The sequence below is a fragment of the Phoca vitulina genome, unplaced genomic scaffold (assembly GCF_004348235.1).
Source record: "Phoca vitulina isolate PV1807 unplaced genomic scaffold, GSC_HSeal_1.0 scaffold51, whole genome shotgun sequence".
In the NCBI taxonomy this organism is placed as follows: Eukaryota; Metazoa; Chordata; class Mammalia; order Carnivora; family Phocidae; genus Phoca; species Phoca vitulina.
Window position 1 is genome coordinate 9,063,576 of NW_022589754.1, and position 16,695 is coordinate 9,080,270.

The 16,695-nt window shown below is 39.4% G+C and overlaps 1 protein-coding gene across 7 annotated transcripts in view; it reads left to right on the top strand.

Annotated features, from left to right (window-relative positions):
- Positions 1-1,285: 1,285 nt before the first annotated feature.
- The window catches only part of ATRX (ATRX chromatin remodeler), a 305,789-nt gene continuing 290,379 nt past the window's right edge, over positions 1,286-16,695 (top strand). For 4 of the 7 annotated variants that reach the window (XM_032387887.1, XM_032387888.1, XM_032387891.1 and 1 more), the window contains exons 1-2: positions 1,286-1,531; positions 8,728-8,789. In XM_032387887.1, the coding sequence (XP_032243778.1) occupies positions 8,734-8,789 (56 nt within the window). In that variant the 5' untranslated portion in view covers positions 1,286-1,531; positions 8,728-8,733. Of the gene's footprint in view, positions 1,532-1,898; positions 1,919-8,727; positions 8,790-16,695 lie in introns of those variants that run through there. The other 3 variants (XM_032387889.1, XM_032387890.1, XM_032387893.1) reach the window with 2 other exon arrangements.

Genomic DNA, 16,695 nt, shown 5'->3' on the forward strand with positions numbered 1-16,695 from the left:
CGGAGATCAAGAGCAGCATACTCTTCTGACTGAGTCACCCAGGCGCCCCAAACTACTCCTGATTAAAAATTTGCCTGTGTCGGGGCACCTGGGTGGCTCAGTCGTTAAGCGTCTGCCTTCGGCTCAGGTCTTGATCCCCGGATCCTGGGATCGAGTCCCGCATCGGGCTCCCTGCTCCGCGGGAAGCCTGCTTCTCCCTCTCCCACTCCCCCTGCTTGTGTTCCCTCTCTCGCTGTGTCTCTCTCTATCAAATAAATAAATAAAAATCTTAAAAAAAATTTGCCTGTGTTTATCAGATTATCAAAGTGTTCCATTCAACAAAGGCTCACCGTTTGAAATTCCAGTAGAAAGCAGCACCTAAATACAACAGGAGTAATTATTTCAGGAAAAGCAAATAAAATGAACTAAAACATGTATGTCAGAATAAATTTGGAAATTAGAAACTATTTGACTTTAGAGATCTAATTTGTGACTTGCAGAGATTACCAGTGGACAATTAGAGAACATAAAAGCTGGAAAGGCTTTTAGAGATCATCCAGCCGAACCTCTGTAATGAGAAGGAAATAGACCTTGATTGGTTGGTTTGTGAGCTAAACTTCACATCACATCCTGTGTGTGTGTGTGTGTGTGTGTGTGTTTCAGGTGGCAGTTTAGAGTTTATTCAGTATTGAAAGAATTACATGAAGATTTCAAGTTGGTCTTATATATATATTTGTAAGCATGCTGGCATGCTGAACAGTCTATATAAAACATCTAGAAAAGTAAAGAACTTGATCGTAACCTGGAATACGGGAAAGAAGACATACAGGATGGTCCTATAGATTAGTGTTTAAGAGTGTGGTGTCTGGTCTGAATCTTGGCTCCACTACTACGAGACTTTGTGTTTTGGTTTCCTCATCTGGAAAATGTAGTTAACAAGCGTCCGTCTGCCTCAAAGAGAATAGGGATTACATGAGATAATCCGGATAAAGGATTAGTATAGTGCCGGGTACATAGTAAACACTCAATAAATGTAAATTGCTGTTATTGTTTTGTCAATATGTCAAGGAAAAGAGGATGGATCGAAAAGCATTTTCAGAATAAAGTCAAAATACGTCACTAGCACTTTCAGGTCATTGGGACTGAATTGGAGCCCCTATGAAAAGGTGGAGGGGATCAAATGACGTAGACCGCCTTAGCAACAGGCCCCCAAAGAAGGTGAATTTCAGTAACCAATAAGAGTCTGAGCTGCGGAGGAGGTAGCCAATCGGTAACGGAAAGAGGAAGAGGGAGGACGCGCCAATTCTTCTGCCTGAGCCTCGGCGCAACAAAATGGCGGCGGCGGCGGCGTCGCTTTGTTTCCGCGGCTCCTGCGGCGGGGGCAGTGGTAGCGGCCTTTGAGCTGTGGGGAGGATCCTGCACCAGCTATAGTGACGACTAAGAGTCCATTGCATTTCTGTCGTAACCCCGTGCCGGAGAGCGCAAAGCGGCGCCCTACGGTCGCTGAAGCTACACGGCGTTGAAGCGAAAACATGACTGCTGAGCCCATGAGGTAAAATACAGCCCCGTCTCACGGGTCCTAACGGTCTGGGTCTATGCGCCTTTTGAGTAGGGTGTTTGGGAAAGCTTTGGCTTGGTGGGTTAGGCCTCTGTGTTGCTTAGCGGAAAGAGACATCGTTTTCTCTTTCGGTGAGAAGGCTTTCGGAGTTTCGGCGGTAGGCTCCAGCCCGGGGTGGGGGTGGGGGTGGGGGTGGCGGTGGGGGTGGGGGGGCGCGGCCTGGCGTGTTGGGCGCTTCCTCCAACCTCCCCTAAGCGGTGAAGCTTAGTTGGCCTCGTCTAGTTTATTCTTCGGTGCCTGTGGAATTGAGACCCCCTAAGTCGGAGGCGTTTTTGGTATCCCGGTCGTTCTTCCTAATTTTTGGGCCTGGAAGCTGCGTGGGTAAGGAGAGGAGGTGGGGGGGGGGGGGGTAGAGGGGGAGGGGCGGGCGGGAGGGAGGATGTGAGATCCTGGGACGAGTTAGTGGCGTTTGGATAGCAGGAGACGGGAAATACCCCAGCTTTGCGGATTTTATTTTTCTGCAGCCCCTGGGGACAAGCTCTTTTTTCGGGGGTGAACGGGTGGGTCTTGCTCGGTTTTTACATTCCTTCTCTACTCCAGATCCTGAAGGGTATCCTTGGATTTATCCCTAGGCAAGGGGGTACTAACGCAGGGTATACCCCAGTATACTTCTTGTGAAGTCAAGCTTTAATGGGTGGTAAGGCAGACCTCAAATGTTTCTCCACTTTCTGGGCAAATTTCGAGCAAAAGTAATTAGACCCTACTTTTGAAAAATTTATTTCGTGAGGGATGAGGAGCAGGTTAATGTGGGTCGATGGGAAGTAAGATTTATTGCAAGGGAAGCTGTGCCTGGTAGGCCTCCTCTTCCCAATCAAGCACGTTTATTAGGTTGAGGTTGTTTTTCTCTTGTGCTTCTGATTTGCCTCTTGATAGTGTCTAAAAATATGGGTTGTTAATATGAAATGTATACTACTTTTACACAGGTGGCTGGCTTGCTTTTCAGGCTGTTTGACATCTGACTTTTCATCCCTTGTGAATTAAGTAATTTTTCTGCTCTGAAATGTATCCTTGGCGCCTAGTGGCAAAATAAAGAAAACTACAGGGAGCATGGATCAGAATTGCATTGGTAGTTGGCAAAATGTGCCTTTGAGTAAGTATTAATGATGGTTGACGCTTTTAGAGCACTTTACCTAGCATGTAGAGTTTGGGAATGAGCCTGTGATACCTATTATGCCTATTTTTCTACATTAATAAGCAGTAGATCGATCATTTCCTTTCCTTGAGGGAAAAAAAAAAACACTTTAGTTCTTAGATGATAGATCCCTAGCTATGTAAAGATTGTAGTCTCGGTTTCTGAATTTATGTTAATTGGCCCAGCTACAATAAACCTTTATTTATAGGGTATTGGGCATGTAAGAGGTACCCAGTACAACTTGTTGGCTGGTTATTAGGTGCTCATGTTCGTTTACATGAAGGGTGTACCTTACAGGTAAATATAACCTCTAGATTTTACTGAAAGTCTCACAAAAAGGAGACTTCATTCATTTTATGCCAGGGTCAGTTTTTTTGTATTGGTCTTGAAAAGTGCTTATTGTTGACTTTCACCCGTATAATCTTAATTCTCAAAATAGCCCTATGGGGTAGGTACTTAGTGTTCCTCATTTTACAGCTGAGGAGGAAACTGAGGCATAGGGAGATCAAAGAACTTGACTAGAGCTATAGAGCTTGTAACTGGTGGAGCTGGAATTGAACCCAGTTTTGACTCCAGAACTTATGTTCTTAACCACAAGGCACTAATGCCTCCTTGAGCTGCCATGTCTAATGTGATTATGATCATTTTAATTTAGCCCAAGTATTACAGTGGAAGAAGTTTGTGTTAGCTCCCATTGTGGTTATTTGTTGTAGGTCTTAGAGCTTGTAGCTGTTAGAGTATTTTGCCTTTTATGTACAGATGAGATAATGAGAAAAACTGAAACACTTAATTCCAGGAGAGACTTAAGCTGCATGAAAAACCCCTTGTAAAGAACCACATATATAAATGTTAATTTAAAAATGTATGATGCTCCCTAATTATTTACTGTGAAGGAGCACCAAGTGGGTGTTCAGAACTGTCTCAGGCTGAAGTGTCATTCATCTCAAGTCATAATCATAGTCAAGGATAATCTGACAGGTAGTGCTTGAATGAGTAGAACCCACAATACTGAATCACTCTTGATTCTCTCCTAATGTGAGGTAGAAATAATAGAGCAATTCTATACATTATCATTAATTTTATTTTACACAATAGTTACAGATTTTTTTGTATCAGAACTTTGAGCACTTAAAAATAGGAACAAAGAATAGTTCTGATTTTTACTAGTGTTTATAAAAAAAAAAAAATTTTCTGATTCTGTGGTGAAAAAATAGCCAAAAGGCAAGAAGGAGGGGAAATAAACTGATGACCTGGCTAAATCATACACTGAAAAATGAGTGGCTCAGTCTTTAAAAGATTTTGTTTTGTTTTGTATTTTATTTTAAATAAGATTGGCTTGTTTCTTGAAATATCATTATGATTGACAGATAAACTTTTTTTGTATAAAGGTCAGAGATTTGATGGGACTTGTCATTCTTTTTTTAAGATTTTACTTATTTATTTGCGATAGAGAGAGCACGAGCAGGGGGGAGGAACAGAGGGAGAGGGAGATGTAGGCTCCCCACTAAAGCAGGGAGCCTGACGCAGGGCTTGATCCCAGGACCCCAAGATCATGACCTGAGCCGAAGGCAGACACTTAACTGCTGAGCCACCCAGGCTCCCCGACTTGTCATTCTAATCATTATGGCAGCTGATTACTTGAAAACTGACAGCAGTATAACTTGTTATTGGTCTTAAATTTTATTTTTTAATTTATTTGTTTTTAAGTAAGCTCTGTGCCCGGTGTAGGGCTTAAACTGATAACCCTGAGATCAAGAGTCATGTGCTCTTGTTGACTGAGACAGTCAGGTGCTCCATGGTCTTAAATTTTAAAAGGCAGAAGTTATCTAAATGGAGAGATGCTGGGAAAATGTCTTAGAAAGTATCTGTTAGGGTAGTAAGTCACAATCATTGCCTACTAACCTAATTTTGAAAAATGTTATCTGTGAAATATTTGCATTCCCACCAAGTGGAAAGTATTAAGCCAGGCTGTGGAGGGGGAGTACATGCAATTTTTATAAAGGGTTTTGAAAGCATTTAAATATGTTTATGTTGCTAATTGGGTGAAAAGAAAGACCTTTGTGACTTTAATTTTGATCATACCAGTTCTCATTGGCAACCCTTGGTATAGTTGACCATAAGCTTTCAGTTATATATTATATTTCTAGAGATAAGATACATGTAGTACTTAAAGAAATTTCTGTATAGATACAGGTGTGTGAAATAATTTTTTCTGTAAGAAATTGTATTTATGTGTCTGTTTCACTCTTGGAGTCTGAATAAATTTATGGATTATATCAGACAAATCTTAGGTTTACATGAAGTCCTTTCCTCCAGAACTTGAATGTTCTCTTGCACATTGGCAAAAGCTGTTCAAATAGTTTAAGCCACTGGAAAATGATGTTTAGATCTTCTCTTAGGAATGTTGAATATAGTAGGACAGTAAAAGGAGCATCTAAGTAGGATTTCTCTGTACCTGTATGCTAATGTTTGTCTTATGATTGGCTTGATAGCTGACATGCAAGATATCATCCTCCGTTTCTCCATCTGTAAAATGGGAGTAAGTTTAATAGATATTGATAAAGCCTGCAGTTCTGGAGGAAGTAACATGGTTATAACAGTGGTTCTTAAAAGGCAATAAACTAAAGCTCTTTGTGGTGTTTGCTAATTCTTAACTGTTTTAAGAGTGTAAAGAGGTCCTGAGATTAAAAGTGTGAGAACTGCTGGTGTAAGAGGAATGAACACTGAACTCTGAGCCAAACCAGGGTTTTCTAGGTATAGCTCTGTTGCTTAACTGATTGTAGGACCTTGGACTGATTTATCCTTTCCAGGCTTCTGCTTTGTCATTTGCAAAATGAACCTGTACTTGATGTTCTATAAGGTTATTAAAAAAAATGGGGGCACCTGGTTGGCTCAGTCGGTAGAGTAGGTGACTCTTGATCTTAGGGCTGTGAGTTTGAGCCCCACGTTGGGCGTAGAGTTTTAAAAAAATAAAAAAATAATTCTGCTTATGTGAATGTTGATCATTTTTTGGTTTTACTTTGGGGGTAGGAAGAAGGGTAGTGCTGAAGGGAAGTTTCTTTAGCCACGTATGCATATCTTTTTTTTTTTTTTTTTTTAAACTTACATGGTTAGGATACAGGTCTTTTGTTGATGATATCATCTGTCATCAATGTACACGTATTTGTGCAAACATTGGAAAGGAAACACTTTGTTGAGAAGTTTGTTAATATTGTGGCTCAGGATATGTTCTGTTTTGAAAGATTATTATATCCAGGATATTATATTTCTACCCTTTTTTATTTAAAGATTTGTTTATTTATTTATTTATTTATTTTAGAGAGTGAGAGAGTGCAGTGGGGAGAGGGAGAGGGAGAGAGAGTTTCAAGCAGACTCCGTGCTGAGCACAGGGCCCAATGTGGGGCTCCATCTCACGACCCTGAGATCACAACCTGAGCTGAAACCAGGAGTCAGATGCTCAACCTACTGCGCCACTCACGTGCCCCATTTCTCCCATTTCTGCCTTTTTTTAAAAGGTTTTATTTATTTATTTGTCAGAGAGACAGAGACAGAGAGAGCACAAGCAGGGGGAGCAGCAGGCAGAGGGAGAAGCAGGCTCCCCGCTGAGCATGGAGCCCTGTGCGGGGCTCGATCCCAGGACCCTGGGATCATGACCTGAGCCAAAGGCAGATGCTTAACCGACTGAGCCACCCAGGCGTCCCGATTTCTGCCCTTTTATGTTTAGGGATGATACTTACGAAAAGACCTTTATTCTGGCCAGTTGTGCTTTTTGCCCTGGGAAAAGGTTCTGTGAATTGTGTGCTATAGTCACTATTTTGAGATCCTGTTTCTTGAGACTTTGTCTTTCAGTTTTGGCTTGAAGTAGCCATTCTTGGTATCTATAGTCCAGCTTTCTTGTTGACTGTTATATACAATATTGTTTAAGAAATTATTGGTATGGCAGTGGTGTTCATGTGTTTATATCCTGTACTTCATATTTTAGGAGAATGCTTTATTAGTTGATCAAATACTTGAGTATCAACTAGGGGCCAGGCACTGTGCTATGGTATGCAAAGTTTAATAGAAAATTCTCACCTCCTTAAGGCATTCTTAACCTAGTGAGGGAGATATTAAGTACATAAGCAGGTATAAAACAGTGCTAAAATAGAGGTATATTGGTTTTACTGGGTACCAGTAATGAAGGAAAGCCTAATTTGGGGGACGTCTAGGAAAGTTTTACAGAGGAGATGGTATCTGTATTGGGTCTTGAAGATGAGTTAGCAATTGAGGGTTGACTGTGAAAAAGGGCTGCCCATGCATCGGGATTAGTATGGCTAAAGATTAGTCTTATTTTCCGTATGGCAGAGGAAATTATAGACATGTACACAAATAATTTTGAAGCAGGATATAAAGTAATAAATGCTGCAGTAGGTAAAAACTAAATTCAGAGTAGGAAGGTATTTCTTTTTTTTTTTTTTTTTTTTTTAATGTTTTTTTTTTTTATTTATTTATTCATGAGAGTCAGAGAGAGAGAGGCAGAGGCAGAGGGAGAAGCAGGCTCCCCGCCTAGCAGGGAGCCCGATGCGGGACTCGATCCCAGGACTCCGGGATCATGACCTGAGCCGAAGGCAGACGCTTAACCATCTGAGCCACCCAGGCGCCCTAGGAAGGTATTTCTGATGGGGTCCAGGGAAGGCCCTTGGAAGATAGGTACGGTTTTGACAAAGAAAACTGGAGGAGAGTCCAGATGTGAGATATAGCAGCTTGAGCAAAGGATTGTGGTATATATTAGTGTTTTCTCTTGGGAAGCAGGTCAACTTAGAATTTTTAACTCAGTTCCTGGACAAATATTGTATAACTGTTGTACAATTAGTATGTTTTTTTCCCCAGCTTTATTGATATATAATTGACATACTACACTGTGTAAGTTTAAGATGTACAACGTGATGATTTGATATATGTATATATTTTGAAATGTTTACCACGATAAGGTTAGTTAACACATCCCTCACCTCACATAACCATTTTTTTGTTCTTATGGTGAGAACATTTTAAAATCTAGTCTCTACCAACTTTCATGTAATAGAGTATAGTTAACTATAGTCACCATGCTCTGTATTAGATGTCCAGAACTTATTCATCTTCTAGTGCAGTTTGTATGTTAACTTTTGTGGCTTGATGATCTTGAAAAAGCCATATGTGCCCTTTGTAAATGAGCCTGATAATTTCAGTTCAGAAGAACTGTCAAAAATATTTTCCACTTTTCTTAAAGATTGTGTAGAATTTAATGCATGGATTTTGATTGACTATGATTGTTCAAAATCTATCCTTAGTTGTTTTTATTTTGGTCATTTGAAGTGGTCAGTTGACTTTTGGATAATCACTGATTTATAAAGTCCAAAATCAAAGTAATTTATTTTCATGTAATACTAGATTTGTTATTTTGCTTATTTGAATTATCTTAACTGTTTTTTGATTTATATGATAGCATTCCAAACCTAGTTCTGCTATAATGCTTGTTTTGAATATGCATATTTGTCCCAACAAGATTGATACATCAGGGAACAATTTGAGCATAAGACAAAATTTGCATTTTCTTATGCAGGATTTTGTCTGCAAGGTCAGGGATCAGCAAATTATGACCACCAACCAGTGGCCTGTTTTTGTAAATAAAGTTCTGTTGGAACACACCCAAGCCCATTTGTCTATATTTTCTGTGGCTGCTTTTGTACCACAATCTCAGAGTTGAATAGTTGTAACAAAGACCTAACTGCCCACAAAGCCTAAAATATTTACTATCTGGTCCTTTATAGAAAGTTTTCCCTGGGTGAAAACAGGAAGCTACACCCAGCTGAACTGAACTGCATTAAATCATGCATATACATGCACACACCTCACACCTCAAACATCTGTTGGCTAGCTCAGTGCACCCCTTGTGTTGTAAGCCACTCCCATCCACGTCTGTTGTTACAATTTTCCATCCGATTTCAGATAACCCTCCTTCCATATCATTTCACAGTAATTCATGAGCTGCAGCCCTTCTGATGTACTTCCACAAGCAAACTTCAGGTCTTTTTCAAGGTAAAGTGCTGTATTTATTGTTGTGTTTGTGTATTTTTTAATCACCTCATGTATAAACTGTAAAACTGTGCTATCATTTTTATTAGGTTTCTGTCTTTTTAAAAAATGTGTCACTGATGAAGTTTTTTGAGTGTTGTAGTTCTAACCCCATTTTCCCTATGAATCCTTTGGTGTTCATTGCACAATTTTGCATAACCTGGTGATTTTTAGGAACTCATGTGATTTCAGAACTGACTGTAATTGTCATCCTGCAAAAAGTACTAATTCATTACCAAATATTTCTTGGACTATGTGAAGATTAAATGAGTTAAAGGACACAGATTAGTGTCTGGGACATACTAATTACTCAAATACTAGTTATTACTCATTACTATTGCCATGTGCCAAGAACTGTTCAAAGTACTGCTTAGGTGAACAAGACAAATTAAAGCTTTGTCCCCATGGAGCTTATGTTATACTTCAAAAAAATCTATATTAATACACATTTTGGCTAGTAACTTAGTCCTACTCCCATAAAAGACATTTGGTGTTTTTATAGATAACATTTTAAAAATACCCAGAGATCAAAGACATTTACTTAAAACAACTTTCTTGTCAATGTCTCATTGATCTCATGCAATATTTTATTGAATGATTTTTAAAAATGTTTTTAATAACTGTACCCTTGGGAGATGAATCTGATCTACCTTCAAGGAAATAAAGAATAATCATCTGCTTTTTACTATATTTCAAAATAAAAAGTTAAAAAATACAAATTCAGACTTAATTTGCAAAAATAGTATGCAGATTGTCATAGGCCCTCCACCCAGATTCAGCAAATAGTAATTTTTTACATTTGCTTTATCATTCTGTCTATATTATTTTTGAGCCATTTGAGAGTAAATTGCAGACATGATGCTCCTTTACCCCTGAATACTTCAATATGTATTTCCCCAAAATAGGAATATTCTCTTATGTAGCCTGAGTATAGTTAGCAAAATTAGAAATTAACATTGATACTATTTCTTTTTTTTAAGATTTTATTTGTTTATTTGAGAGAGAGAGGGAGGGAGAGAGCACAAGCAGGGGGAGCAGCAGAGGCAGAGGGAGAAGCAGACTCCCTGCAGAGCAGAGAGCCCGATATGGGGCTTGATCCCAGGACCCTGGGATCATGACCTGAGCCGAAGGCAGCCGCTTAACCGACTGAGCCACCCAGGCGCCCCACTGTTTCTTTATTTAAAAGATTTTTTTAAAAGATTTTATTTATTTGAGAGAGAGAGAGCGCGTGCACACATGTACGCACGAGAGGGGGGGCAGGGGCAGAGGGAGACGGAGAAGCAGCCTCCCCATTGAGCAGGGAGCCTGAAGCGGGATCCCAGGACCCCGATATCATGACCTGAGCTGAAGGCAGATGCTTAACAGACTGAGCCACTCAGGCGCCCTAAGATTTTATTTTATTTTATTTTTTATTTATTTGTTTGTTTGTTTGTTTGTTTGTTTGACAGAGACACAGTGAGAGAGGGAACACAAGCAGGGGGAGTGGGAGAGGGAGAGGCTTCCCGCTGAGCAGGGAGCCCAATGCGGGGCTTGATCCCAGGACCTCGATGCGGGGCTTGATCCCAGAACCCTGAGATCATGACCTGAGCCGAAGGCAGATGCTTAAGGACTGAGCCACCCAGGCGCCCCCTTAGGATTTTATTTTTAAGCAATCTCTACACTCAGTGTGGGGCTTTAACTCACAACCCTGAGATCAAGAGTCGCATGCTCCACTGACTGAGCCAGCCAGGCGCCCCCATACAATACTGTTCCTAATCTACAGACCTTATTCATGTTTTGCCAGTTGCTTCATAATGTCCTTTATAGTGAAAGAAAAAAATTTTTTTCTGGTCTAGCATCCAGTTTTGGAGCATGCATTGCAATTCATTGTCATGTCTCTTTAATCTTCTTTACTCTTGAGCACTGTACCGTGCTGTTTTTTTTTTCCCCTTACATATTTTTGAAGAACAGGGTAGTTAATTTGGGTTTGTCTGATATTTCCTTGTGATCACGTATTTTGCTAGAAATACTATGAAGTGATGTTGTGTCTTTCTCAGCACATTTTATTTTATTTTTTATTTTTATTTTTTTAAAGATTTTATTTATTTGACAGAGAGAGAGAGACAGCGAGAGAGGGAACACAAGCGAAGGGAGTGGGAGAGGGAGAAGCAGGCTTCCCGCTGAGCAGGGAGCCTGATGCAGGGCTCTCGATCCCAGGACCCCGGGATCATGACTGGAGCCGAATGCAGATGCTTAACGACTGAGCCACCCAGGCGCCCCTTTCTCAGCACATTTTATCAGGAGGCATATGATATCTTTGCTTTTACTATATTTTAAAATGTATTTTCTTTTAATACTAAGATTATCAATCAGCTCATTCTCTGCCATTTAATTTAGGTATTTGAAGCTAGGTTTGGTTAATTTCTATAGAGTTGGGAAGAATTTGCCCACCTCTTATTGGTGGGTTTTTTTTGTGTGGTGTTTTTTTTTTTTTTGGCTTTTCCCCTTTTCCCCTTCTTCATATACGTATCCCCAACATTCAAAACCACAAAACACCCTATTTATGAATTTTTATTGTATATTCTAAGTGTCTGCTAAAAGTAGAGAATCAAGAGTGAATGTTTCGGGATGCCTGGGTGGCTCAGTCGTTAAGCGTCTGCCTTCAGCTCAGGTCATGATCCCAGAGTCCTGGGATCGAGCCCCGTATCGGGCTACCTGCTCAGCCGGGAGCCTGCTTCTCCCTCTCCCACTCCCCCTGCTTGTGTTCCCTCTCTATCTGTGTCTGTCAAATAAATAAAATCTTAAAAAAAATATATATATATAAATAAAAAATAAATAGCACTAAAAAAAAGAATGTTTCATGTTAAAGTGACTGCACCTGTTACTTGTTAAGTATATGAAATAATACATTTCTTTCAAAGGCTGACTATCATGCATCCAACACAGCTTACTGAATATCTCAGTTTAGACACTGAAGAGAAGATATTGGAGGGTACTAAATGACTTCAGGGTTGTTTTGTGGGTTTTTTTTTCCCAGGGTTGTTTTTTTTAATGCTCAAGAAATCACTCTTCTTTTAAGGAATGCCTGAGCAGACATTATCTTCATTTTAATAAGCATTTATTATTCCTCTGTACAAGGCAATATGTTATTTCCCACATGGGAAAAAGATGAACCCTGACCAGTGTCCTCCTTTGAGGAGCTTACACTCCAGTAGAGAGTACTCTGAGTTTTAAACAAGGAACTCTAAGCAGAATGTGTTGCTTATTATAAGAGAAGTAAAACAAAATTCATTAGAAGAGGGGGAAGGGAACCTTTTTTGAGCTGAGTTGTGGTACGATTGGAAAGTCATGTGTGAATTATCTTGCAGAGAGCTTCGAATGCTATGCTTAGGAATTTCATACTTTATAAACATAGGGAGCTTTTTTTAAAAAAGATTTTATTTATTTATTTGACAGAGAGAGAGAGACAGCGAGAGAGGGAACACAAGCAGGGGGAGTGGGAGAGGGAGAAGCAGGCTCCCCACTGAGCAGGGAGCCCTGTGCGGGGCTCGATCCCAGGACCCTGGGATCATGACCTGAGCCGAAGGCAGGCGCTTAACGACTGAACGACTCAGGCGCCACAGCATGGGGAGCCTTTGAATATTTTGAGCATGGGGTTACATTTGAGTTTACTCTATGCCAATCATTGGAAATACTGAGAAGATAGAACAGTCCTTTAGACAAGGAATATATTTAGGAGTATATAGACATGTATGTTCAATTCCCATTCCCTCTAAAAGTATAGTAGCAGATGCTAAGTACCAGCTGAGTACTAATGACATATATGGTATTAGAACACAGTAGTTTAGTACTGGAATCGGGTAGAATGAACTTGGATAAAAAATGGAATTTAAAGTCAGGAAAGGATGACTTTTGGGAACTTCTTCCTCCTTCATCCCCATTCCAGTAGATATTAAAAAAATTTAAATGACTTGTGTTCCTGAATACTGCCACCCACTTACTAGTGTATTCCATGATTTGTCTCTGACATCTGAATTCTAAACAATAACCTGATTATTCTGGATGGGAGCTAGGGTTACCTGCCTAACTTGAAGGATGAATTGTGGAAACAGGTGCTGTTTTTTGTCTCTAAAATCTAAATGTCTTAAATTTGTATTTTTTTTTCTGCAGAGAAATAGAACCACAGTTCTCACCTAAAGACCCTTTTCTTTAACTCCTTAAAACAGGAATAAAACTTTTTGCTTTGCTTTCTTGCTGTTGCCACATTGTTTGCCTCTTGTCTCCATTTGCAGACTGTCTTTGTGTGTGTGGTATATCATTGGAATGAGCTGTATTTACTAAAGCAGAAATCAGTGTATGAGGTGAGATGAAACATTTCTTGAAGGTTTTAGTAATTAGGCCCACATGCACATGGTGACCTTTATTGCAATGTAATTTTTATTTAGAGTATTACACAGAGACTGCTATTTAAACGTAATAAGGCAGAATGCTGACCTTATTCAAATATTGCTGCTTTATTACAAATTTGTGATTTCTTACCTCCATTAGGGCATGTATACTTTTATATTTAAAAAAATAGACTGGAATGTTTTTAGTCCTCCATTGTGTCTTTTTCTTTTCAAATTTTTATTTACATTCTAGTTAACATACAGTATAGTATTGGTTTCAGGAAGTCTTCATTTTTTAAAAAATATTTTATTTATTCGAGAAAGAGAGAGAGAGAGCACAAGTAGGGGGAGGGACAGAGGGAGAGGGGGAGGGAGAAGCTGACTCCCTGCTGAGCATGGGCCCTGATGTGGGGTTTGATTCAAGGATCCTGAGATTGTGACCAAAGTCAAACACTTAACCGAATGAGCCACCCAGGTGCCCCCTTCATGGTTTCTTAAATGTTTTGGAAAGGTTGACATTTTTTTTTTTAAAGATTTATTTGACAGAGAGAGAGAGAACACAAGCAGGGGAAGTAGCAGATAGAGGCAGAGGGAGAAGCAGGTTCCTTGCTGAGTAGGGAACCTGATGCAGGGCTCAATCCCAGGACCCTGCGATCATGACCTGAGCTGAAGGTAGCCGCTTAACCGACTGAGCCACCCAGGCACCCGGGAAAGGTTGACATTTTCATACCAATTCTGAATAGTGTTTATTTGCCCAAGTAGGTACTGTTGGTACTGAGCCTAATTAAACCAGAAAAATTTAAGCTCTGCCCTTAAGTGCTTTTAGACTAAAAATAAATAACACAAGACAAGAAGATAATTAATAAATCACAGAGATATATTTCCCTGATAACAAATATGGCAGATATGGAGATAGCTTATACATGCATACCTATGAACTTTCGAAACAGATTTTAAGACATTTTTCTTGTGCTGGAAGGGAGAATGGTAATGGACAAATATTACTGTTACCAACCTTCTTGTTTGTATATTTCTTTTGTTATTTTTTAGTTGCAATAAAATATAAAATTTAGCATTTTAACCACTTTAAAGTGTATAATTCAGTGGCATTAAGTACATTAAATATATTCAGTGTTGTGCAACCATCATTGCTGTCAAATTCTGGAACATTTCCTTTACCTCCCAAAGAATCCCTGTATCTCCCAATATTCTGCATCATTGTGCATCCGTTACCTCTGTCCAACTCCAGAACTTTTTTGTCATCTCAAACTGAAACTGTACCCATTAAACAGTAAGTTTCATTCCCCTCTCCCCTAATCCCCTGGTAACTACCTTTTCACTTTCTGTCTCTGATTTTAACTATTCTAGATACTTCTTTATAAATGGAATTGCACAATATTTGTCCTTTTGTGTTTGGCTTACTTCATTATTTAGCATAATGTCCTCAAGGTTCACCCATTTTGTAGCATGTATCAGAATTTCATTCCTTTTTTTTTTAAGATTTTATTTATTTGACAGAGAGAGAGAGACAGTGAGAGAGGGAACCCAAGCAGGGGAGTGGGAGAGGGAGACGCAGGCCTCCTGCAGAGCAGGGAGCCTGACGCGGGGTTCGATCCCAGGACTCTGGGATCATGACCTGAGCCAAAGGCAGAGGCCCAGCGACTGAGCCACCCAGGCCCCCCTAGAATTTCATTCTTTTTTAAGGCTAAATAATATTCCATTCATTATGTATGTACCATACATATTTAGTTTATCCATTCATCTGTTGATGGACATTTGTGTTTTCATCTTGGCTATTGTGCATAGTGCTTCTGTAAACATTGGTGAACAAATGTCTGTCCAAGTCTCTATTTTCAGTTCTTTTGGGTATGTACCTAGAAGTGGAATTCTGGCTTTAATTTTTTTGATGAACCACTAAACTGTTTTCCGTGGTGGCTGTGCTGTTTTACATTCCCACTTGCATTGTATAAGGGTAAGAATTTCTCTGCATTCTTGGTCAACAGTGCTTTTTGTTTTGTCTTTTAGAAAAATGAGCTCATACAGTTTATTTTAGAATTAAATTAACTTAAAAAATTTAGTTGACTATGTCAATTATACTCAAAATATAAAACAAATGAATTGACAAATAAGAAACTAAAATGAAATAAAGAGGATTAAGAGGTACAAACTTCTAGTTATAAAATAAATAAGTCATGGAGATGCACAGTACAGCATAGAGAATATAGTCAATAAGATTGTAATAATGTTTGGTACAGATAGTGACTACACTTATCATGGTGAGCACTGAGTAATGTGTAGAATTGTTGAGTCATTATGTGTGTACCTGAAATTAAGATAACACTGTATATTATTTATACTTCAGTATTTTTTTTTAACAATAGCTATACTAACAGGTGTGAAGTGTTATTGTAGTTTTTATTTGCATTTCCCTAATGACTCATGATATAAAGCCTCTTTTCATGTGTTTATTGGCTGTTGGTATATCTTTGGAAAAATGTCTCTTGAAGTCTTTTGCCCAATTAAAAATTTTTTTGTTGTTGTTGTAGGAGTCATTTAAAAATTCTGGATATTGGGGTGCCTCAGTCAGTTAAGTGTCTAACTCTTGATCTTACCTCAGGTCTTGATCTCAGGGTTGTGAGTTCAAGTCCCGGTTAGGGCTCCATGCTGCATTTGGAACCTACTTAAAATAAATTCTGGGTATTAATACCTTATCAAATATATGATTTGTGAATATCTTTTCCATTCTGTGGGTTGTCTTTTCACTCTTTTGGTAGTGTTCTTTGATGCATGAAAGTTTTCAGTTTGGATGAAGTCCAAGTTATCTGTTTTTCTTTTGTTGTATGAGTGTTTGGTGCCATCCAAGAAATTATTGCCAAATCTAAAGTCATGAAGATTTATCCCTCTATTTTCTTCTTCTTTTTCTTTTTAAAAGATTTTTATTTGTCAGAGAGAGAGAGCACAAGCAGGGGGGAGCGGCGGGCAGAGGGAGAAGCAGGCTTCCCGCTGAGCAAGGAGCCCGATGCGGAACTTGATCCCAGGACCCTGGGGTCATGACCTGAGCCGAAGGCAGATGCTTAACTGAGTCACACAGGCATCCCTATTTTCTTCTAAGAATTTATAGTTTTAGTTCATATGTAGGTCTTTGATCCAATTTGAATTAGTTTTTTAAAAAGATTTTAAAAATTTTATTTATGTATTTATGTATTTTAGAGAGGGAGCAGGGAGGGGCAGAGGTATAAGGAGAGAGAGAATCTTACACAGGCTCCATACCCAGTGTGGAGCCCTGCGTGGGGCTTGATCTCACAACCCTGAGATCATGACCTGAGCCAAAATCAAGAGTTGGATGTTTAACCGACCGAGCCACCCAGGCGCCCCAAGATTTTATTTTTAAGTAATTTTTACACCCATTGTGGGGCTTGAATTCACAACCCTGAGATTGAGTCACATGCTCTACTGACTGAGCCAGCCAGGCGCCCCTGGAATTAATTTTTGTATATGGTGTG